The sequence below is a fragment of the Arachis hypogaea genome, chromosome 19, assembly GCF_003086295.3.
Source record: "Arachis hypogaea cultivar Tifrunner chromosome 19, arahy.Tifrunner.gnm2.J5K5, whole genome shotgun sequence".
NCBI lineage: Eukaryota > Viridiplantae > Streptophyta > Magnoliopsida > Fabales > Fabaceae > Arachis > Arachis hypogaea.
The window spans coordinates 6,610,456-6,634,200 of record NC_092054.1 but is presented as its reverse complement, the minus strand read 5'-3'; the positions used below and the strand labels follow the sequence as shown (position 1 = coordinate 6,634,200).

At 31.0% G+C, this 23,745-nt stretch overlaps 2 protein-coding genes across 3 annotated transcripts; both read right to left on the bottom strand.

Moving 5' to 3' along the window:
* Positions 1 to 316: 316 nt before the first annotated feature.
* Positions 317 to 7,995, bottom strand: LOC112776319 (ubiquitin carboxyl-terminal hydrolase 6). 2 transcript variants are annotated; one of them, XM_025820434.3, is made up of 18 exons: positions 7,714 to 7,995; positions 6,830 to 6,975; positions 6,616 to 6,651; positions 6,417 to 6,524; positions 5,132 to 5,232; positions 4,918 to 5,044; positions 4,016 to 4,075; positions 3,862 to 3,929; positions 3,006 to 3,056; positions 2,798 to 2,906; positions 2,059 to 2,147; positions 1,772 to 1,841; positions 1,582 to 1,662; positions 1,387 to 1,482; positions 1,238 to 1,286; positions 1,016 to 1,126; positions 850 to 924; positions 317 to 608 (listed from the first exon to the last, which is right to left on the bottom strand). In XM_025820434.3, the coding sequence occupies exons 1-18, from the start codon at positions 7,721 to 7,723 to the stop codon at positions 553 to 555; spliced, it is 1,443 nt and encodes a 480-aa protein (XP_025676219.1). In that variant the 5' UTR covers positions 7,724 to 7,995; the 3' UTR covers positions 317 to 552. The 2 variants fall into 2 exon arrangements, with proteins under 2 accessions (XP_025676219.1, XP_072084202.1); XM_072228101.1 differs by lacking the exon at positions 6,616 to 6,651 and having other exon boundaries at positions 6,417 to 6,545; positions 6,808 to 6,975; positions 7,714 to 7,831.
* Positions 7,996 to 15,224: 7,229 nt separating this feature from the next.
* On the bottom strand, positions 15,225 to 18,805 carry LOC112777779 (uncharacterized). Its single transcript, XM_025822169.1, has 2 exons — positions 17,285 to 18,805; positions 15,225 to 16,724 (listed from the first exon to the last, which is right to left on the bottom strand). The coding sequence occupies exons 1-2, from the start codon at positions 18,803 to 18,805 to the stop codon at positions 15,225 to 15,227; spliced, it is 3,021 nt and encodes a 1,006-aa protein (XP_025677954.1).
* Between the last annotated feature and the right edge of the window lie 4,940 nt (positions 18,806 to 23,745).

Below are 23,745 nucleotides of genomic sequence, written 5' to 3'. Positions count from 1 at the left end.
TATCAGATAGTGATGCAATATAGAAGAGTGGTAGCTAGCAATCAAGTTTGTCATTAATGTACTCTCCCTCTTCCCCACTTCCGCCGGCGGCAAACAAAACACCAAACCAAGTCAAACCCTTCAAAACCCAAGCCTGACAACCGACTTTGATACATCATAATGTTGATGATTCTATACACCTTGTTTATGATATGAAATGGTGACCTTGACTGGAAGGGCCAAAAAAAAAATAGAGATGCAAACATGCTTGTCCTAGAGATATAACTTCGATCTATCAGAGCTCTCAGGAGTTAAAGGAGAACAGTCACCAACAAAATTTCGGTTCAAATCCTTATATATCCATTTTAAAAATAAATAATTAAAAATACAATGCCTAATTCAAACAAGTAAAAAATACTAACTAATATCAACCTCATGGGTAAAATACAAGCAAAGAACAGACCATTCTTTTACACAATCCTTGAATCTTAAATATAAACAACCGTATACCATCCTTTTACACCAATCCTTGAATCTCACAAAAGACAGGAAATGGACTCTTTCTCCGAACAATTAAACAGATACAACACGAGCCTTGTACATGATTATGTAAGCCATGTGCCAATCACCTAGAGACAAACATCATATAACAATTTATTATTAATCTATTATCTCACCCACAAATAATAACGAGAAGAAAAGGATGGATTAAACTATAATGATTGAGCTAAGCCGGTGAAGGAAGAAAAAGAAAGAGGAACTCATGCAAATTCGTTTTTTACTTGGTATGATAGGCTCAATTGTAAAAGGGGATGATAGATAATTTTTTCATATTATCCATATCCACACATTAATTCTGCATATTCTCACCTCCTCCAGATAGTCTAGTGATGTCGTCTTCTATTCTGGGTTTGGGGTTGTCATCATCAAACTCTATCCACTTCCCTACAAACAACAAAATAACTATTAAGTTACTTTGAAAAGACATGGAGGAAAAAAAAAATCAAGAACATAATGTGTTATCCAAGATCCACACCATTTTCTTGCTTGACCCAACCAACATAATGTCCCGAATCAGCACTTCTACCCTTGTGGGTCAATACGGCAACCAAATCATATATTCCAGTCATCTGCGTAGCTTTTTCACCTATGGACACAGACAATGAGTGTCAGAAGCAGATAGAGGATTGATAACAGGGAAAAATAAACAAAAAGGAAAGGAAGAAGATAGCAGAAAGAGGAATGTGGTCAATTTTACCCTCTTCCATTGGAGCTACAGATGGCTCGCCTCCTCCATTTGAAGATCCCTGAATCAATGAAACAAATGAAGTATATGGCTTGTAGCTACTTATGCACAACAAGGTATGTGTGTCATATGGTATGGAATGGGAGTCTAAGTTTCCTCACCTCTGCATCTGCCATTTTTTCATCGTTATCCTTTTGAACTGAGCTTTTCTCACTGCCTTTCAGACCAAGCTTTTTTCCTTCCTCATCTCTTAGGAGCTAAAGTAAAATGCCCAGAGTGAGAACATAGACCACACATTTTCGTAAAGCAAATACCAGAACAACCAGAATTTTCAAATGAAAAAACAGTGTGTAAACCTTTCTTGGGGCTTCCAACTTTTTGCGAAGATCATCAGAACAAAAGTCATAAACATCCAACTCCAAAGGATAATCCACTTTCTGAGATAGCCAAGCACATTCACAAATATAATGTAAATTAATTAACAATATCAAACCAGCACCAGCTCTATCCATAAGTACACAAAAAGGGAAAGATAGTGAGCTATACCCGCAAAATCTTGGCCTTTTGGTTGGACTCTCTCTTCCAGAAAAAACGGACAAACTGAACTGTCAAATACCTTCAAAAAGAAAGAGTTGAAATTGATCTCAGATTTGCCCCCCTTAAGCAATTAGCAATGAAGAAATGAAGCTCAACCACGAGATGCACTATCGTATACCAAGGGAAAATACAACTACACCCTAATACAATGGAGGCTAAATTATGCTACATTAAAATGTAGACTAAAGTAAACAAAAGCCAAAATGTAAGAAATATATCCAAAACTGAATGCCAACCTTGGCAAGGCATTGATGCGTGATTCCTTCAAGTAGTTAGCACTACGGCCCAAAGCAGGGGAAGCTTTCTCCAATTCTGATTTTAATCCCTGCATAAGTCAGCTGGGTTAACAAATAGAGGAATCATTCATCATAAAGAAAAATTGCGTAGAATCCACTACATTCAAACAGTTTAAAATTTGTACACACGAATTATGTTGTTCTAACTATAGCATTTCTAATTCTAATCAGTCGACATCACAATCATTGTTTGGGTTATTCATGACCAAGAAATATTTTTTTACTAGAAATCTCTTGGTGGAAGTGTACTCTTAATTTTGGCATGAATGTCTACATTTGAAGTTACTTGTTTGGCATAATAAGCAAAAATCATGGATGAACAGCAACAGGCCAACAGCAGTAAAGATTGAACAGAACCATAGAAAAATAATATCTTGAATTTAATGTAATTTTCAGAAACCCCCTGTATATTTGCACTTTAACCAATGAAATAGTATTCAGCTTAATAATCAAAAACAAAATTATCAGCAGTAGCTTTAAGCAAGAAAGAGGCTCCAAGGAAATCGGAGAGAAGAGATAAACAGATCAAGAACACTATCATGGCTGACAGAACAAGTTGAGCATAAAAAGAGGGCACAGACTTGCAAGGTGAAAATACATTCTTTAGTTAAAAATATGAACAGGATTGTCTATGGAAAAACAGAGGCCTCATTCCTGCAATTTATTAAATAACCCTTACTTGTTTTATTCCTTCATGCAAATGGTTCACCTCCTGAGATATGTGGCATTTAAGTGAATAAACAGATTCTGTTTCTGAGCTTTCTTCGTTACTCTCTTGGCAATGAATCCTAATAAGAGGTAAAAAAAAATAATCTCACAATACATTACGAATACGATTACTATAGAACATTAGAGGCCAACCATTCCACAATAAGGTCTATGTATACCTGCTAATAAGTTCTATGCCAAAAAGAGCCTTCACAGCATCAGCATTTTCACTGAGAAAAGATAACATGTAAATAGAAGTAGAGTATTCATGAAAGAAATAGGTGCATGGAAAACAAACAAGTAACATACAAATGAAGACTTCTTTTAAACATGTAGCACATAACTTTTTTAAGCTAGTAGGACCAGAGTTCATTTATAAGACAGAAGGGCAAGGATTTGAAAACAAAAATAGAGCCTCAATAGTACATATACTAATATAAAACTTCTTTGGGGAAGAAACAGTATTATTAACAAGGGAACTCTCTTCTCCTATCTCTCCCCGTTGGTTGCAGGGTTGCAAGTATTCTCTTTTCTACATGACTATATCTTCTTTGGTAGCAGCACAATCGCCACCATTATTTGTGCAATTGCTGTAGTCTTTCTTATGCTCTGCGCCTTCGTTCCTCGGCTGTGCTATGTTCTGTTCATACCATCCTTCTCCTCAAAAATATATTATATTATCACTCCTAACTCCTTATTTTTAAGTGATAATTTGTTGGATAATTATATATTTCTGTTTTATTACCTGTGTTGAAAGCTATGTGACAATGGAATTATTAATGAAGAATTGTGCATTTTATTTCAAGTTGAATCATGTCAAACGTGATTATTTATGATATCTTGTATAAAAATGTAATATTTTGTTCATTTATTATTCATGTTTTCCATCTGTCACAATTCTACAATTTACAATTTTACAACTTCTGATTCTAGATAAAATCTAATTTTTTACAAGTTGACCTTCGTCACAAATAAATATGGTTACAAGAATTGCAGCAATTGCATTTAGTTACTGAAAAGCAAGGGCAAAATTACCTGGATCCATTAGATCTTAGAGACTGAGAAAGTGTATATAGAAGTTGTGTCCAACATTCTTCAGCATCCTGTTTGACATGGAAAATAACATGAGTCATTTATTTTAAAAAACTAAACTAAACTAAATTAACAAAGTGACATTCTACATATAAACCTGTTGCATGAACACTCCATTATGCAGCTGGCCAAATTGAGGGTACTTCTTCCTCAATAACTGGAAATGCATTAACAAATCAGAACAAAATCACTTTCCATCAATCATAATGAAACATGAATAAAACAATAACCAGGTATTAAAATACATATAATATACGAAGAAAGAGTTTCAATTCACAATGAGAGCAACTTATCCTCATGAAATGTCACAAGAAATGGAAAATGATAAACAATGATTTCAAAACATAAGCAGAGGTGATAAATATGGGGAACTATAAAAGACGGGTCCTACAGAAAGACTTCCATCCTGAAGGATAGACAGTACGCAGAAATCATATTTAACGGAGTCTTCTCCCAACCATTAAAGGAAAGGCTCATTCAATGCCTATTCAATGGAAAAAGCACTACTTTGGATAATTCAAGAATATCCCACAATTTATTTCCCATGAAGCAAAGAGTAAGTGATTATAAAATCTTACAATAATGAAACAAAAAACAGCAATATTACTCTTTCAAGAGGTCTAATGTATACCAAATGAATAGAAATCAATTCATCAAAAAAGTACCACAATAACAAGTATCCAAATATTTGTACCAGAATTTCAACAATAATCAACCTAATACATATTATGAAATTTCAAATGTACTATTATAAAATCATAAACAAATTGCTTTCAACTGAATTGAAACCAGAAGTTTGAACCAGAATTCTAAAGATATCTATCCAAAACCAATGTGTTACTAGCACTTCAAATATGCACTATTGTGCATAGATATTGTAACATTCCAATATAGAAAGGAAAAAAGGTCATCCCAAAATCGTATGACATCATAACATATAAGGATGGAAATAAAAAAGATTCTTAAAAAATATAGCAGCAGTCTAGTTAGATAATGTACCATCCAAAATTGCATTGGCGCCACAGGCTTGACACTTTTATCAAGCTCATTGAATAAGTCACGGGTAGCAACTGTCAACAGATGAGAAGACTGGTCAACATCATTGTTCCTTCCTGAATGTGAGTACCTGAGTCCAAGAGAGTTTGCATACATTGTTCAGGTATAGGCCATAAATGCATGAAAGAAAGTTGCCAACTAATGTTAAAGGACTCACTGAATCAAAGCTGACTTCAACTCTGGCACAGAATGGAGACATTGTAATGTTGAGTTCATATAACAGGTATTTCCCAAATTGAAAAGGCCAGCAGTATGTCCCTGGAAAGAAAGAAAAGAAAGAAAAGAAAAATCAGATATTAAAGAATGAAACTAGTGTATGACTCAAATAAGCACAAGTTAAATTTGAACAAATAAAAGAATAAAATTCAATGTTCCATAGACAATAAGGCTCACCCAATAGTACTCGGCCTCAATAGTCCGGTAATCAAACGCATGAATCATAAAACTAAACTCATAACAGTTTACATGAGGAATCAGAAGCTTGTAAGCGTTTACATTAGAATTGTAAACTCGATTACAGAACCTAATTATCAGAGTTAACTCGAGTTTAATAACAGAATATAGATATAAAAACAACCATTTGGTCTTAAGATGGGTAAATGTGACATCACATTGGACCCTCGGTTATTAACAACACCAAAACATTCATTCAATGGTAATCAATCCAAGCGGGTATCATTTTAATAAGAAATTCGAGTGCAAAAAAGTGACATTTAACTATCTAAGGAAAAATGTGGTATCATGCATAAATGGACAACTAATACGATGTTACATATAACTTTATCATACCATAAACATAATTGCTCTGTATTTTGCAACTGGGAAGAGGGGGGGGGGAGAGGGGAAGGAACAACTGTCCAGCAATTAGACCTACGGACTATTTATGTTAGGATTAAAGAAGATCTATGTTGATGTGAACATAAGAAAAATTAACATATCTTCATCTAATTATCTCAAGTGGGATAACACAAAGTCCAAGATGATCAAAACAAGAAATCATAATACAACCAGAATACTGAGGAGAAGTTGCAATCTGCAACCACTTTTTACACCACTATCCAATACAAGGCTCCACCAAAATTATTTATAGACCATGAAATAGTTGACATTCTTAGGAAAACAAAAATGAGTGGAAAGAAACGAGAATATTGCTCAATCATTTATTTCCAAAATTGAAGATCATAGTTACTTGACCTGGAGCTAATTTAAAAAAAAAAAAAAGGAGTTAGGGAAAGAGACTATTGTCATAAACAAATTGAAGATGAAGGCGCTATTGGCAAACAATACACATAGTTTCTAACTATTAGGGGGTGGGGGTGAAGATACACCACTAAGTTTTATAAATGGCTGATATTAAGAGGATTTAGAGCTAAACTATTAACAAACACAAGCATTCCTCCATTCATAAACATAGAGTATAGACAAAAACAGCTTAAACTTACAACAGCAACTACTTGTTCTTCTTCAGGAAGATCTTCAACAAAAACAGTTCCCTTCTCTGGAGACTTAATAATTTCATCTGCTGTACCCATCATCATTAACTTTTGTCCCTGCCAAAATAGATCATGTAGCTAATTTCAGATAAAAGCAGCATAAAAAATGGTTGAATAGTACTAAAAATTACATTACAGCACCACTAACCTCTTTCACTCCTAATGTTGACCAATCAGCATCATCCTGCATTACAAAAGGAAATAAAGGAACAAAAAGGGAGTTCAAAAACAACTCCATTCCAACTTATAGTAGATATACTTTCACAAGATCTATTCAAAGTCAACTTAAGCAAAAAAAGATTAAGCATATTCAGGCTTCAGCATCAGTTGGTTTGGTCACAATCTAACATTCATATACTAACCTTTAACAGACCACCCTTGACCATAATTTTTTGTCTTTCAGGAGGTACCCCAGTTAGATCATATAATTGGCACTTAAAAACATAAGGAGGCTGGGTAGTATCAATTTCTACATCTTTGAAAAGCTCCTTTTGCCATTTTACACTAACTGCAGACAAATATTTACTTTGGCAGTGAGAAGTATAATAAAATATACGTAAAGCATGATGTGAGGAGACAAAACAACAATTGATGAAGCAATAATCAATAATAGTGGTAAACTGAATTTCAAATCTTATGGAAAAACCAAGACCTGCATAGTCATCCACAGAATACAATTTCGGCTCATAACCTGTAGTCTTCAAGAAATGCAAGACAATGCGTTTTATACTTTAAAAACAACTATACAGCAGGTGCAATGTGCCAGCATAGTTTCCTGTCACTATTCCTAGGAAACAGATTGACTTCAAAAGAAGCTAAATGCAGCTACATCTCCACAGCCCAAGGTTCACACAATCACAATACACCAAGGAATACAAAACAATAATAATAAACAAACCACAAAAACATTAAAAAAATATTTTAAAAAAAAAAACAGTGATGCCAAGTCCAACGAATATATGACACTCAGTAACTCGTCCAAAAAAAAAAAAACAAAAAAACAAATAAATCGAGCTCAAATCCCTATATCCAGTTAAAACATCACCGATGAACACAGATTTTCATTCCATTTGGTATACTACACAAACCCGGTAACACTAAAACCCTAAATCACACCGATTACAAACGCACAGCAAACAATTAAAAAGAAAAAGAAGAAAAAAAAAACAAATAATAATAATGATGATGATGATAGTTGTTAAAAATAACTGCATAGACGAAAGCATGGAGAAGGAATTTTTCTGACCTGGAATCATGGTGGCTAGAAGGATCGAAAAGCAGGAAAGTGTGATGGAAGAAGGGAAAATAAGAGTTTTATACTTTTATTTGTTTGTGAACAGAGAAATAGAGAACGAAGTTGGCTTGAACAAAGGGCAAAACGAAACGATACGAAACGTGTTATTGTAATTTCTTTTTTTTGGACGGTGTATTATTGTAGTTTCGTGTGTGGGTTTTTATAGCTGAGGCGAAGATGGAAGATGAACGCATGGCCCACTTCTTCTCGTTTGGGTTGCTGTTAACGTTGGATAACTCTCTCAAGATAAACCGTGGGAGATAACTAACCGTTTGGTCTAGTGATTGATTTATTAATTTTTTAAAATAAATATTTTATTTAGTTTTTGATTTTTTTTTTAGAGATAAAGAATTTATTTGAGTGTTATTATCAAAATAATCTTTTTTAAATAATATTTTTTTAAAATAATTTTTTATAAAAATAAAAGAAATTTTATATTTAGATATTTTATATTAGAAGATCTTTTTATCTATCAATGTTTGGATAAAATAAGATAAAAATATTTTTTTATTTATTTATTATGTAAAAAATATCTTTTTTAAAATTCTTTTAAAAAAGGATATAAATTATAACTTCTCAAAAAAAATATATTTTTTAATATTTTTATTTTTTCTATTAAAAATTTGCTAAACACATTAAAAATAAAAATATTTTTTTTTATCAATTTAATAACGTCCAAACAAGCATAAAAACGTACTTTAATCTCCCAAAACTTCAATTAAACCCTATCCATCTATAAAATTATACAAATTGACTTCTATTCTCGATTGATAAATGGGTGCTCATTTAATGTATATAGTGAGGTGCTAGATGTTAATACTAATTTGTTAAAAGGACTAAAAATCCCTGGTCAAAACTTAGAGCTTGTTTAGGTGAGCTTTTAAGAAAATATTTTTTTTTGAATTTTTTTTTTAAAGATCTTATGGAAAAGTAAAAGTAATTTTATGTTTGGGTATCTCATGCAAAAAGATTTTTTTATCTATCAATTATGTTTGGGTATAACAATATAAAAATACTTTTTTGTTTATTTATTACATGAAAAACATCTTTTATTTAAGAGAGAAAAAAAATCTTTTAAAAAAAATGTAAATTACAGCTTCTCAAAAAATTTTATTTTTCTAATACTTTTACTTTTACTATTATATGAAAAAATATATTTTTTAGCAAAATAATGGCACCCAAACAAACACTTAAGACCCTAAGGTAGCGTTTGGTGGAGAGATAGAGACGAAAAGACTAAAACTGAGAGACAGAGACTAAGAGACAGAGATTGAAATAAATTTTAGTATTCTATTTGGTGCAAAGTGGAAGATAGAAACTAAAACAAAAATAAAACTCTAATTTAATTTGCACAAAGGGTAAAATTAGAATTAATTAATTGAAATAACGGTATTTTAAATATAAAATGTTGTTAAAATTTCAGTCTCTATCTCTAAAAATTTTAGTCCCATGTGTTTCTACTTTTTGGAAGTACTGAAATACTGAAATTTTAGGGATAGAGACAGAAATTTTAATACCAGTCTCTGAACCAACAAACATAATACTGAGTCTCAGTCTCCCTACCTCAAAACAAACGCTACCTAAGTATTTGTTTTGAGGTACTGAGACAGAAACTAAGAGACTGAAACTCAGTATCACGTTTGTTGGTTTAGAGATTGGTACTAAAATTTCTGTCTTTGTCTCTAACATTTCAGTATTTCAGTACTTCCAAAAAGTGATGACACAAGGGACTACAATTTTTAGAGATGAAAACTGAAACTTTAATAACATTTTATATCTAAAATACCCTCATTTTAATTAATTAATTCTAATTTTACTCTTTGTGCAAATTAAATTAGAGTTTCATTCTTGTTTCAATTTCTGTCTCCCATTTTACACCAAACAGAATACTGAAATTTATTTCAATCTCTGTCTCTTAGTCTATGTCTCTCAGTCTCAGTCTTTCCATCTCTGTCTCTCCACCAAACACTACCTAACTACCTTTGGCTCTTGTTACTGCTATCTTTCTCTTCTTTCCTTTTCTTCTCCTTATCTGTTTTTCAACTCCCCTTGGCTCAAACTCACATAGTCATATTGGCCTTCAAGAGAGATCATAAAAGAGAGAATTAGTTTGCCTTTTGCGTCCGTACTTTTGAATCTGCCTCTGGTTCCTCTGTCTATTTCGTTTGCCGCCCTGTGTTCTCTTCTATTTTTGCCACTGCTAGTTGTCCTATTCGACTGTTCCGCCCGTGCTTCTGAGTCTAATTCTCTTTAGCTATCATGTTTCTGATTTGTTCTTTCTATTTTCTTTAATTAATGGTGAAAACAGATGTAATAGGCAAATAGTTAGAGTTATGATGATTTGTTTTATGATTTAAGGTGTAAAAATTGAAAATATATTACTGATAAATGAGGGAGGGATAGATAAAATTGGTGAATAGAAGTCGTTCAGAGAAAAAAAAGTTGTCAGTGTTAAAACATGTCACTGTGACATGGTACATCAAATTTCACCGGATACATAAAATGGGTCACTGTTTATCAACTCGAAATAGAGGTCAATTTGTAAAATTTTATAGATAGATAGAAGTGTGGTTGAGGTTTCGGGTGATTAAATCATTAAAATATGTTTTGTCTCTCGAAAAAAAAAAAAAAGCAAGGACAAAATAGGTATTTACTTATTTTTTTTAAGTGTTAGATGTTTGAATCTTAACTAATTACAAATTCTTAAATAGAATTCTGATTTTAGGACGGATTAATTTTTAATCAGTTGAATTGAGAAATATTATTTTTAAAAAAAGACCTGTAAGAGATTATATTATGAATAATTATTTAAATTTTTAATTTATCAATCTATTTTTTAATAATTAAAAAATAAAATTTAGAATAAAAGTTTTTTTCAAAAACATTGAAAAGATACAAGTTTTGATATTTTTATTTTAAAAATAAAAATAATTAAATCGGTGAATTAATTTTTTTAATACTTTTTCTTATATTATACCCTTTATTTTGTGACTAGTTTAAGAGGTTTTTTTTTTTAAAATAAAGAAAATATAGGAAAAGTGAGAGTAAGTTGAAAAATTAGACTTATTTTAATATTTATCTTGTATAATTGCTTACTAGACTATCTGTAATTATCATCAATTGTAAAATAGTCACACTGGTTCTTAAATTATGGTTATAGTCTTTGTATTTTGTCTTTTTAATTTATTAATGTAAGATTTATTTTGATATAAAATAAAGTATATTTTTTATCTTTAATATTTGTGATTTTTTTAAAATATTCTCTAACATTTAATTTCATTTAATTTTATTTCTAATGTTTTTGGTTTATTTAATTTTATTTTTAATGTTTTCAATTTGTATAAAAACTATTTTTATAATTTTTTAATATTTTATTTAATATTTTATATAAATAAACATCCAGACATAATTTTGATACAAATAAAAAATATTAAAAATAAAATTAAATACAACTAAATGTTAGAAATATTTTTAAAAAGAATTGTAAATATTAAGAAAAAAATACTTTATTTTTTGATATGTTTGTCATCTAATGAGATTCAATTATTTGAATAAATTTTTTAATAATAACTTTAAAAATTATTATTTTTTTTGAAGTACTACACATAGAAGTTATTTTGGTTTACAAGTCATACAAGTTGGGCCAAACCTACAAAAAAGACGCTCACTCATACAAGCGTGTTAACACGTGCTACTCAAATGTTTCCATAGCGCGCTTCGCGTTTTTTCTTCTCCTCTTCCTCATCCTCCTTCTTCTTTGCGTTTCTCCTCTTTTTACTTCGCGTGTTTCATCTTCATCGTCGTTTTTTTATTACTGTTGTTGTTGCTACATTTTTTTCCTCCTTCTCTTTCTATTGATTTTACAACATTATGTATTTTTTTTCTTTGTTTGATTTTTTCCTCCCAAGAAGAATTATGAGAATATGAAATAAGAAGATGAAGAAGAAGAAACAGCAGAAGATGAGGAGGAGGAGGAAGAGGAAGAGTTTTAAATTATGCAGAACTTATCAGCACACATATACCGAAAATTTTTAAACAATACACCCAAATATTTTCGTGTTACACCCAAATATCTTCGTGTTACACCCAAATTTGCTGTAATACAAACAATTATTTCCTCTAATGCTGCATTTTTTTTTGTTCTTTTTTTTTCTCATTTCTTTCTTTTAGTTGAACAAATGTAAGTTCATCACCTTCTAAGTAAATTTGTACCACTATGTGTTTTTTTCTTTTTCTTTGTTTGATTTTTTTTTTGTTTTTATTCTTATTAAAAGAGTAAAACAAGAAGAAACGTGAGAAGATAAAACAAGAAAAAAAGATGAATAAAAAAAAGATGATGATGATGATGATGATGAAAAAAAGAAGAAGAAGAAGCAGCAGAAGATGAGGAGGAGGGAGAATAAGAGTTTTGAATTATGCAGAATTTATTAGCACACATATACCAAAAATTCTTAAATAATACACCCAAACATCTTCGCGTTACACCCAAACATCTTCGCGTTACACCCAAATACAGAAAAATATTTTCTTTAATGCAGAACTTTTACATTACATTTAATTCAAACCATCAACGATGAACAAAAATTTTCACAAATAAAAACAACATTATTCACCTACAGAATCATAAACTACTAACGAAAATATTAACTAGAATTGAACCACACCTCAGCCACTTAATTGGATTCAAAATAATCAATTTTGTTCTGATTCAATTGACAATCTGAACTTGAATTATTCGTTATTTTCAACAATGAGATAGCTGATGACGGAGGAGAAGGAGGAAAAACAAGGAGGAAAAGAAATTTCAATAAAAAAAAGGAGAAAAAAGAGGAGGAGGTATTGATAAGAGGGTAAAACAAGAAGAAACTTGAAAATGTAAAACAAAAAGGAAAAGTTGAATAAGAAAAAAAGAAGAAGATGGTGATGGAAAAAAGAAGAAGAAGCAGCAGAAGATGAGAATAAGGAAGATGAAGAATTTTGAATTATGTAGAACTTATTAGCACACAAATACCGAAAATTTGTAAACAATACACCTAAATATCTCCGTATTATGCCCAAATTTGTTGCAAATATAGAAAAATGTTTTCTCTAATGCTACATTTTTTCTTTTTTTTTTAGTTAAACGAATGTAAGTTCATCTTCTTCCAAGTAATTTTGTTCCATTATGTGTTTCTTCTTTTTTTTTTTTTGATTTGTTTATTTTTATTCTTGTTAAAAAAGTTAAACAAGAAGAAACTTAAGAAGATAAAATAAGAAAAAAATGATGAATAATAAAAAAAGGAAAATGATGATGATGATAAAAAAAAAGAAGAAGAAGAAGCAGCAGAAAATGAGGAGGATAGAGAAGAAGAGTTTTTAATTATGCAGAATTTATCAGCACACATACACCGAAAATTCTTAAAGAATATACCCAAATATCTTCGTGTTACACCCAAATTTACTGCGAATACAGAAAAATATTTTCTTCAATGCAGAACTTTTACATTACATTCAATTCAAACTATCAACGATGAAATATTATTCACCTATAGAATCATAAACTACTAACGAAAAAATTAACTAGAATCGAACCACACCACAACTACTTGATTGGATTCGAAACAATAATCAATTTTGTTTTGGTTCAATTGATAATCTAAACTTGAATTATTCATTATTTTCAACAATAAAATAAGAAGGAGAATGAGGAAAAGGAAGGAGGGAAAGAAATTCCCATGAAAAAAAAAGGAGGAAGAGGAGGTGGTGTTGGTAATGACGATAACGAAAGATAAGCGCGTTGATTGAAAAATCTGTTAAATTATGAGGCGCGTAAAATTGATGTACTAGAAGAGGCACATCTGATGTGCAATAGAATATATAGACCTGTATGACTTGTATAAGTAAAATGTTTGTATGCAGAAAATAATTGATCTTTTTTAATACGATAATAAATGATTCAATGTAGGTATAAAACTCTTTATATATATTTTTGAGAATTATTTTGATGTATTTTCTATTGTAAAATAAATAAATAGAGAAGATAGAATAATTATGAAATAGAAAAATAAAATTTAAAAATTTTAATATTAATATTCTTTAATATATGTATTTTATTATAATTTAAATTCTATATTATACTCAATAATATATTAACTGTTATATGCACATATATTGTTTACCACAGCACAAATATATGTTTGCTTTTGTTTTTCAGTTTTTCTTTTCCGTCGTGTCTTAGGGCTTGTGAACCTATCTTCAACATTACTAATGTTTAGTCCACCTTTAAAAATTTAAAGTTTTAAACCACCTACCTTTGAAAATTTAAGCCACCCAAGATGAATTTGAATGATTAACGAAGGTCATGAATCATTAAATTATGAGCATTCATATTATAACATTTTCAAATTCTTTCCCTTTTTTTCATGCTTTTCCTAAGGATGATATTTTTATATCTCTTCTTAATAAATTGAAAAATAAGTGATCACCAGCTCACCATAGTAAATTAGTAGAGTAAATTATTAAAATGGTATTCAAAAGTTTATATACTTGACAACAAATAAATCTTTAAAAGATTTAAGGACGCGATAAAAGGAATTAGATATAAAATATATATTTAAACAAAAAATAGAAATCATATTTTGATATAAAATTTTTCAATTATTATTTTAAAAAATAAAATATTATTATCCTTAAAATTTGGTAATTTATGTCAAGTGATTTTTTTTAAAAAGTTTTTTATTGTGAATTATCATATTTTTTGAAAAATAAAAAAGAAAAATCTAGAGACCATATTTTGTTTCGATTTGTTTGCACTTTTAAAATATTTATTTAAATGTCAGCACAAAAATTCAAATTAAATGGATAAGTCATTTGTTATATAAAAATGTTTATTTTGTCACTTATAAAAAATACAATAATTATTGATTAATTTTGTTGCATTTTCAAATTATTTATTAGCTCTTATCGATAATATTTTTTATATACCTTTTTATCAACGACGGAATCTTTTTACAGGGTATTTGAAAACCTTCTAGAGTTCAATTTCTTTCTCGTGTTTAAAACAAAAATAATTAAATTAGTTTAGATAGAATTCAATTTAATTCTATTTTTTTTCTAAAATTAATTCCAATTCAAATAGGTCTAATTTGAAATTTCATTTCATTGAATTTCACTTAAAATTTAAAATGCCTAAAATATCCTTATAATCTAATTACTTTTTTTAACTTTATTTTTTCTCATCACTTGCTGCTCTTCGACACACACCCTCTCTTCTCTCAACACCTTCATTTTCTATAGTTTTCTTTTTTTCTCTTCTTTTTTTTTTTTTTTTTTCCAAAGATAAATATTATTTTATTAATATAAAATAAAAGAGTTTCCATAAGGAAGTACAAAAGAATTGGGTATTCCCATTTATCATCAGCTGTGACTGAAAGACTAAGAGCTTAAAGAAGAGTAAAGTAAGAGTAAAGAAAAAGTAGCATCTATCAGGTATGGTTCACGAGTTCACGCACTAAATTGCTAGCTTCTTTCACTATCTCTGGTGCTGGGCTTATTACCTTCTCAAAAACACATCGATTTCTCGCTTTCCAAGTGCTCCAACACAACGCCACTATGAGGAGGGTCTTTTGTCTACCGTCGAATTGAGCCACTGCCCAGGATAAGACTCGTTGCCACCAATTGAAAAAAGTTTCTTCTTCTCTCATCCATAGGTCAGGGGTTATTAAGCTTAGGCTCCATATTATTGAAGACAGGGGGCATTGGAACAAAGCATGAGAAATTGATTCAGCCTTCAACATGCATCTTGGACAAGTGGCAGGAGTGGATGCGAACCGGCTGTGAACTTGTTGCAACACCGGAAGCTTTTCATGAAGACTTTTCCATAGAAAAATCTTAATTTTATGTGGTAATTTCAACTCCCAAATGCTATTCCAGACTCTGTTGTGTATGTTCTGAGACCTCAATGAAGTAGGAGAATGAAAGAATCCATAAGCAATTTTGTATCCTGACCCAACTTCATATATACCAGATTTTGTCCAGCACCAATTAACTTCATCCTCTTCCTCTGTTGGTTTGATTGAAAAAATTTTATTGCATATATCAACTGAAAAAATCGACTCAATCAGATTTTTATTCCAACTTCTATCAGGATTTAGTAACGCACTAACGTAATACACTTGCATATTTGGCGGGATTGTGAGTGCATTTTGAGGGACATTAAGGGGCACTGGTGGTGGGAGCCAGGGGTCATGGAAGATGCGAACATTAGTGCCAGAGCCTATTTTCCATAACAAGCCTTTCTCGATCACCTTGCGCCCTTCAAGAACACTTCTCCAACCCCACGACGGTACGCTTCCTATCTCTGCATGTAGGAAATCTGTATATCTGAAATATTTAGCTTTGAGCATTCTTGATATAGTAGAATTAGGGTATTTCATTAGACGCCAACATTGCTTGCCCAATAAAGCCAAATTTTGCGCCCTTAGATCCTTGATCCCCAGCCCTCCATCTTTCTTTGGTCTCGTCATTGTGTCCCATTTAATCCAAACCATTCTTCGTTCTGCGCCTTTTTGACCCCACCAAAATTGTGAGAGCATGCTATGAATCTCAGTCAACAGCGTGTCCGGGAGCTTAAAACAAGAGAGTGTATAAATAGGAATCGCCTCCCCCACCGCTCTCAATAGCGTGTGCCTGCCACCTGATGACAATATACTTCTTTTCCAACCCATAATCCTCTTCTGAACTTTATCCTTGATAGCTCCGAAGGTTGCTTTCTTTGATTTTTGAACTATAGATGGTAGTCCCAGGTATTTGTCTTGTGCTCCGATATGTTCAATATTTAGTGTCTGAGCAACTGCTAGTCTTGTGTTCTGAGGAGTGTTGTGACTGAAAAAGATAGCCGACTTATTCAAATTGACTTTTTGCCCACTAAAACCCTCATAGGTCTCTAGCAATTCTAGAATGCTTTGGCTTGTATTAGGTGCGCTCTTGCAAAAAAGGATTGAATCATCAGCAAACAAAAGGTGATTAATTGTTTGGCATCTCCGATTAACTTGAACTCCTTGAATTAATCTGTTTTGCTCTGCCTTGTGTAGCAAGAAGGAAAGTCCTTCTGCACAAAAAGAAAGAGATATGGAGATAGGGGGTCACCCTGTCGGATGCCCCTATTTGGCCTAAAATAGCCAAATGGTTGACCTTCCACAACAACAGAGTAAGAAACAGTCGTTACCAATTCCTTAGTCCAGTTAATCCATTTAGCATCAAACCCCAGCTTATCCATAATATACCATAAAAAATGCCATTCAACCCTATCATAAGCCTTGCTCATGTCTAGTTTAATAGCCATCTCATGCTCTGCCCCACTTCTCTTATTTTTCAAATAGTGCATACATTCGTGGGCAATTAGAATATTATCTGAAATGAGTCTTCCTTTGAGAAACGCACTCTGATTTGGACTTATAATTTTATTCATAATACCTTGTAATCGGTGCACCATAACTTTAGAAATAATTTTATACATAACTGAAGACAAACTGATCGGTCGTACCTGAGTCATGTCACTGGCATCTGGCACCTTTGGAATCAAACAAATTTGAGTATGATTGAAGCTTTTTAAAATTCTGCCACTGTGAAAGAAACTTCTCACTGCCTTAAAAACGTCACCTCCAACTATATCCCAGAAAAAGTGAAAAAACTTAGCTGTAAACCCGTCATCACCAGGAGCACTCTGAGCATGAACACTAAATGTAGCTCTTTTGACCTCGTCCATAGTTACTGGCCTTTGGAGCCTACGGTTCATGGAAGCTGTAACCTTAGACTCCAAATCCTCTAAGTATGGATTCGGATCAGCCGAACAAGAAGAAGTAAAAATATCGCAAAAGTAGTCCTCAGCTACCTTTGCAATATCCTCCGGTTTCGATGCAATCTCATTGTCCCTCCCCACTAATCTCCAAATTCTGTTCCTTCGCATCCTTGATTGAAATTTCTGGTGAAAGAATCTAGTGTTCTGATCTCCTTCTTTTAGCCACTTGATTCTAGATTTTTCTCGCCAATAGCTCTCTTCTTTCAAATATGCCAGCTCCAACTTCTCTTCCAAACTGGTAACCTCCTCTCCCCCATTGATTCCAGCCACCCGCAACTCCTCTAGTTTAGCTTGAAGGTCCTCAATTTCTTTCCGGGAGTTTGTTTTGTGAGTTTTCTGCCATTGAACCAGTCTATGTCTACAAACTTTCAACTTTTGGGCCAAGGAGAACATAGCCGAGCCTACAACTTCCATTCTCCACACTTCACTGACAATTCTCTTGACATCCTCTTCTCCACACCAACGTTCCTGGTATTTAAACCGCCTTTTACTATGCCAGGATTGAGGTTCGGTTTCCATCAAAATTGGAGCATGATCCGAGCCTGACTCTGTGAGCCTGTGCACCACTGCATTCGGAAACTTCAACTTCCATTCCATCCCAACTAAATAGCGGTCAAGCCTCTCCTTCACCAAATCCTCTCCTTGTCTTCGATTTGTCCACGTGAAGGGGTGCCCCACCATTCCAATATCCACCAATTCGTTACTGTCAATAAAATTAGTGAATGTTGCAATGGTGGTTGCTGATTTTTGGCCTCCACCCTCCTTTTCCGCTTGGCTTGTTATAGCATTAAAATCGCCTGCTATTACCACTTTTCCTTCCATGTGTTGGCTCATTGTTATAAGCTCCTCAAACTGTAAGGATCGAATTTGTTCTGAACAACTCAAATGGACACCAATGAACGCCCATACCTCACTGCTTCCGACTTCCTTAATTTCGGCTGCCACAAAAAATTCTCCACTGCTAATAATTTGAACACTGATGCTGTCCTTCCAAGCTAGCACAAGTCCTCCTGCCACTCCTGCCGGGTTAACAATATGCCAGTTTTCGTAGCCGCATACCCGAAGTTTTGCTTCCACCTGTCGAGATTGGTTCTTTGTTTCACTTATAAACACAATCTCGGGGGAGTGGGATTTACAGATCCCTTTTAAGGTGTGAATTGTCAGGGGTCTCCCCAAACCCCGACAATTCCAAACTATAGTTCTCATGGCGCCTTGGGTGCCATTTGTAGGCTGGCACCCTCCACCATCTGTTCAACTGCATTTTCATCCTCTGTTCTTGCTTTCTTTGTAGTTACTTCAGCTATACCACTCATCAACCTTTTTTTGGGTTCACTTTTAGTATCTGACTCTGCAGCACCTTGTCTTGCTAACCTTTTCCACTTCCTGCCTTTTTCTGTGGTGAGACACTCCCCAATAGCGAATTGCATAAGCTGCCCTTCATCCTCCTTGGTATTGGACTGACCAGCTATGATAACCTCCATGCATTCTGTTCTAGAATTGGCTGATTGAGGTGACTCAGGTGCTGCCCTGTTACCAGTGTCTTGTGGTTTCAAACTTTGTTTCCCTTCTTGCATTGACATCCCTGCAAATTCTTCCAATAAGCAGTTTAAGACCGGTTTTTTCTTACGTTGAGTGGCCTTATTCTGGTTTTGGGTTGAGTTGTTGAATGTTCTTTCTCCTTCAGAGTAGATTCGCGTTCCCACTTGGCTAGCTTTAACCCATTCGCCAATGTCATCCTCTTTTACCATCTCACTCTCTGTGTCCTTCAGCAGATCATGGCAGTTTTTCACCTCGTGCCCCAATTTTGCGCAATAGGTACAGAACTTTCCAAGTTTCTCATAGCGCAGTGCCACTTCTACCTCCTTTTTATTAGGTCCTGCCACTATTAACTGATCTCTCACTTGCCTGGTAGCATCGATATTGATTTTGGCTTTCACAATCCTAGTTTCTCTGCCTCGCATCTGAAATTTACCTACCTCCAACACTGTGCCCAGATTCTCTCCCAATTTACGTCCAACTTCGAGGGTTTTAAACGATTCTGGCAAACCCCAAAATTGAACCCAAACTGGAAAATTGGAAATAATCTCTTCATCACAGATCTGATCTTCCTTCCATCTCTTGACATGGAGCACATAATCTTTGAATAGCCATGGAGAACCACGTTCAACACGCAAGACATCCACTTCTTTATTAAAAAAGAATTGGAAGGAATTATCCCCTTTGTCACTCACGCTAAATCCTTCCGGGTTTCCCCATATAGCCTTTAAAGCATTCCCCATGGTTCCAATTGAGAAGGTTTTGGAAGCAAAGAGTCTGCCATAGAGACTATTGGAGCAAGCGTTAATACCTTTTGATATGTCTGCCTCTTCTAGTAGAATCACATTCCTACCTCCTTTCAGGTTGTCTTCCTCGATCCGATCTTCATCCCTCGTTGTCTCAGCCATGCAGATTACGTAGACTTGTATTGAGATTTAATTGATCTTGACAATGTAGCCTTGACGGCACTAGAAACTCCGTTAAGAAACCCTAACAGAGCACTAAGAAACCCTAACAGAGCACTTTAATAGAGATTATGCTGTTTGAGTTATAAAAAATTAACTACTTCTTTTTTTTTTTTTTTTTTTTTTTTTTCTCTCTTTTTTTTTTTTTTTTTTTTTTTCTCTTCTCTTCAACTCACTTAATAATTAATATATACCATTTTTTAAGGTCTACTATATAGAACTAAAAATATATCTCCACATGTATAATTTACGTATTTAACTTAGACTAATAACATCAAGTATCTGTCAATCTGTTTTGTTTAAACATTTTCAAGTGAAATTATATCAATTATGACACTAACAAAAAGTGACATAATTTTATTTTTTTAATAATATTAATTAGTTGCTAATTTATTATAATTTGTTGTTAATAATTGATTTTTTTTTTTACTTGTTATGGCATTGAATTACTTAACAAGTTAATTCTTGATAGTTCATCTTTTTTGTTGGATTTATCGTTGAAATCAATCATGGAGAACCATTTAATTTTTTTAATTAATAACACTGTTTTTAAATTTATATTTTTAGATTAATCCAATTTTTTAAGAGATCAACAAAGTTGAAAATAATTTTAGTTACAAAATATAATTTTTAATTATTTTATATAATTTAATAAATAAATTTATTTATTATTTAAGTATAATGATGCGTTAATAAAAAATAAAGTTGTCCATTATAAAATTTTAATTCATTTAATAAGCATTTTAAATATTGAAGTTTAATTTAATTCCATAGTTTTACTTATTATTTTAAATACCAAAATTCAATTCAATTTTGAGTAAAATTTAATTCTTGAAAATCTAATTTTTATCAATAAATAAATAGAATATATCCGTGTTCTACATGGGATAAAAACAGGCATAGTAATTTTTGTTATAAAAATTTTATAAAATTAATTAAATTTAAAATTTAACTATTTTTAATATTAAAAAGAATAAAATCAATAAATAATTTTTTTATTTTCAAAGTATGACAATTATTCACTAAAAATAATATATAGTTTGTAATTAAATTAAAATATTTACATTAGAATTTTTTTTTAAATATCATTCTTTAAATAACATTAGTAGTTAAATATATAAACATTTTCTCATAAGAAAAAGTCTAGAGGTCAGCAACTTTTGTGTTTTCTGGCCAGCACTTAACCATCAAAACAAAAGTGAATGATCTCCCACCATTAGATGTAATCTCACACCATTAAAAACACTATTGATAGCCAATTGATGGTTACAAAACACCAAAATTACTGGCCCCCTAACATTCCTCTTCTCATAATTCATGAGTAAAATTTGTAAATTTTCTTACTTTCATATTAAAATTAATTTGAGAAAGTATAATATAATATGAGATAAAAATTATTTTTAAATTATATTTTTTATTATTATAGTAAAAGAAACTATTATGATTTTTTTTTTAAATCTATCTAGAACTTTTCTATATTCTAGTATTATATTCATTCTTAGAATTAAAGTAATATAATCAACATTGTTAAATTCACTATCATATTTTTCTATTCTTGAGTTGAAGGCTTGAAGGGGCTCTAATTTTATCTAGAAACAATTTTATGTTTTTTGTTAATTTAAACATCTATCAAAATTGTTAAAGATAAGATAAATACATAATTGATATATATTGTCTTAATTTTTGTGGAATAACAAAAATAATTTGTGTCTAGAGTTTTAAATTGTCAGTATGTAAAATAATAATTATTGATACAAGTAATTTTTTTTAAAAAAATCTTTTAATAAATAACACTCAAATATCAACATATCAGTAAATTGAGTCAATAATATACATTTAAATGAACTAAATTAAATAATTGATATAATAAATTAATTATATTGTTTAGCTCAATAAAATAAGTTAAATAATTAAGAATAAATTATCATTTGTACCCATGAAAGATATAAATGCTAACAAATATATTAATGTAAGAATAAAACGACAATTGTAACCACGAAAGATGGCTTCTGTGTGCCAAAAATTAAAAATTATTCTTATATGGATACATTTGTCTTCCGTGGTTACAATTGTCGTTTTATTCTTATATGGGTACATTTGTCTGTGTCAGTATCTTTCATAGGTACAAATGGTAATTTATCAATAATTAAAAAATATCTTATAAATAAATTATAACACTTTTAAAAATTATTAATGAAAATATATAAGATTAAAAATTAGTGCAAATTAAAACAAAATCAAATTATTTATTCTAGTCAAATCAAATAATTAATATAGTTGATTAGTTATAATTAATGTGGTCAAACAAAATGTTAAATAATTTGAAATTTATCTCAATCAAATAAATAAATAAATAATTAACGTATTTAAATGAATCAAATGAAATAAATCAAAGAACACCTTTAAAAATATACCATATCAGATATATTATTAATTAGTGAAATTTAATTTTAATTATATATAATAGATATTTAAAAAAAATATCTTTAATATTTAATTAGTTTCAAATACTTTTATAACCTTAAAAAATACCAAAACCTTAACCCCAACTTTAATGTCAAATACAACTTTCAAATTCAACCCATAGTACCCCCAACTCCACCCCATCTCAAACCCGAAATCCTTATCTCCAAATTTCCTCATATTTTTTATACATATTTGTTATTTTTAGACATTAACAATAAACTAAATTTAAAAAAATCAAAAGAGAATGAGAGAGATGCGGGAGACGGTGGCAGAAGGACAAAGAAAGGCAATGGTGGCTATACGAACGGAGGAAGGCGATGGCGGTTACAAAACAAAGGAAGGCGAGTAGGCGATGGAGTTGTTGTTGCGTCGCGAGAGGTGGACAACACTGCGAGTCTGCGACTTACTGGGCTGGATTTACTGTATTTTAAAAAGAATAAAATTGTATACATAGTAAATTTAAAAAATAAATATCATTAAGTAATTATATTTTTTTAAATAAATAGTAAAAAATTAAATATCATAAACTATATTATTTAAAAAGTAATTCTTTTAAATTGTTATATTTGATATGATTTATTTGTATATTATTTAAATTAATATTATTTTTAATTATAATAATCATATATTCTTAATAATTATCGTTAGGATTTAATAATTTTTATGTTTTACAATAATTATCTATAAAATATATATATCCTAAAAAAATTATTAAATAAATTTATTCTTTTTGATCTATTTTTACATTAAAAAATTTTTTATTTTGTAATTTTTAATTGTTATTATGTTATTAGATTTGTTAAATAATATTTAAAAAATTCTTTAAAAATAGAAATAGCAATGGCATATTGAATAATTAATTCAATAAAATTAAATTTAAACGAATAAGATGATTCAATCAATTATATAAATAATAACATATTTATATATATTAATAATGAAAATAGTCTCACTAATGTAAATGATCAATATAATAATTATATGAAAAAATAACTAATCACATAATTGCATAATTTTCGAGATCCTATATAGTTGAATGTAATGGCCAAGTAAAAAATATCTATATGATAATGTCCTAATATTTTAACATACTATAAATCATATTATAAATTTATATATCATATTATAATTTTAAGCCAACTTCTTAAACACATTATAACATAAACCATCTAAAAAGAT

Coding starts and splice junctions, on each gene's coding strand:
- LOC112776319 (XM_025820434.3), bottom strand. Junction 2,148..2,797: donor TGCATGAAGGAATAAAACAA/GTAAGGGTTATT, acceptor TGACTTATGCAG/GGATTAAAATCAGAATTGGA. Junction 1,127..1,237: donor TGTAGCTCCAATGGAAGAGG/GTAAAATTGACC, acceptor CTGTGTCCATAG/GTGAAAAAGCTACGCAGATG.
- LOC112777779 (XM_025822169.1), bottom strand. CDS start 18,805: ATGAGAACTATAGTTTGGAATTGTCGGGGTTTGGGGAGACCCCTGACA. Junction 16,725..17,284: donor ATGCCAGTGACATGACTCAG/GTACGACCGATC, acceptor CTTTTTTGCAAG/AGCGCACCTAATACAAGCCA.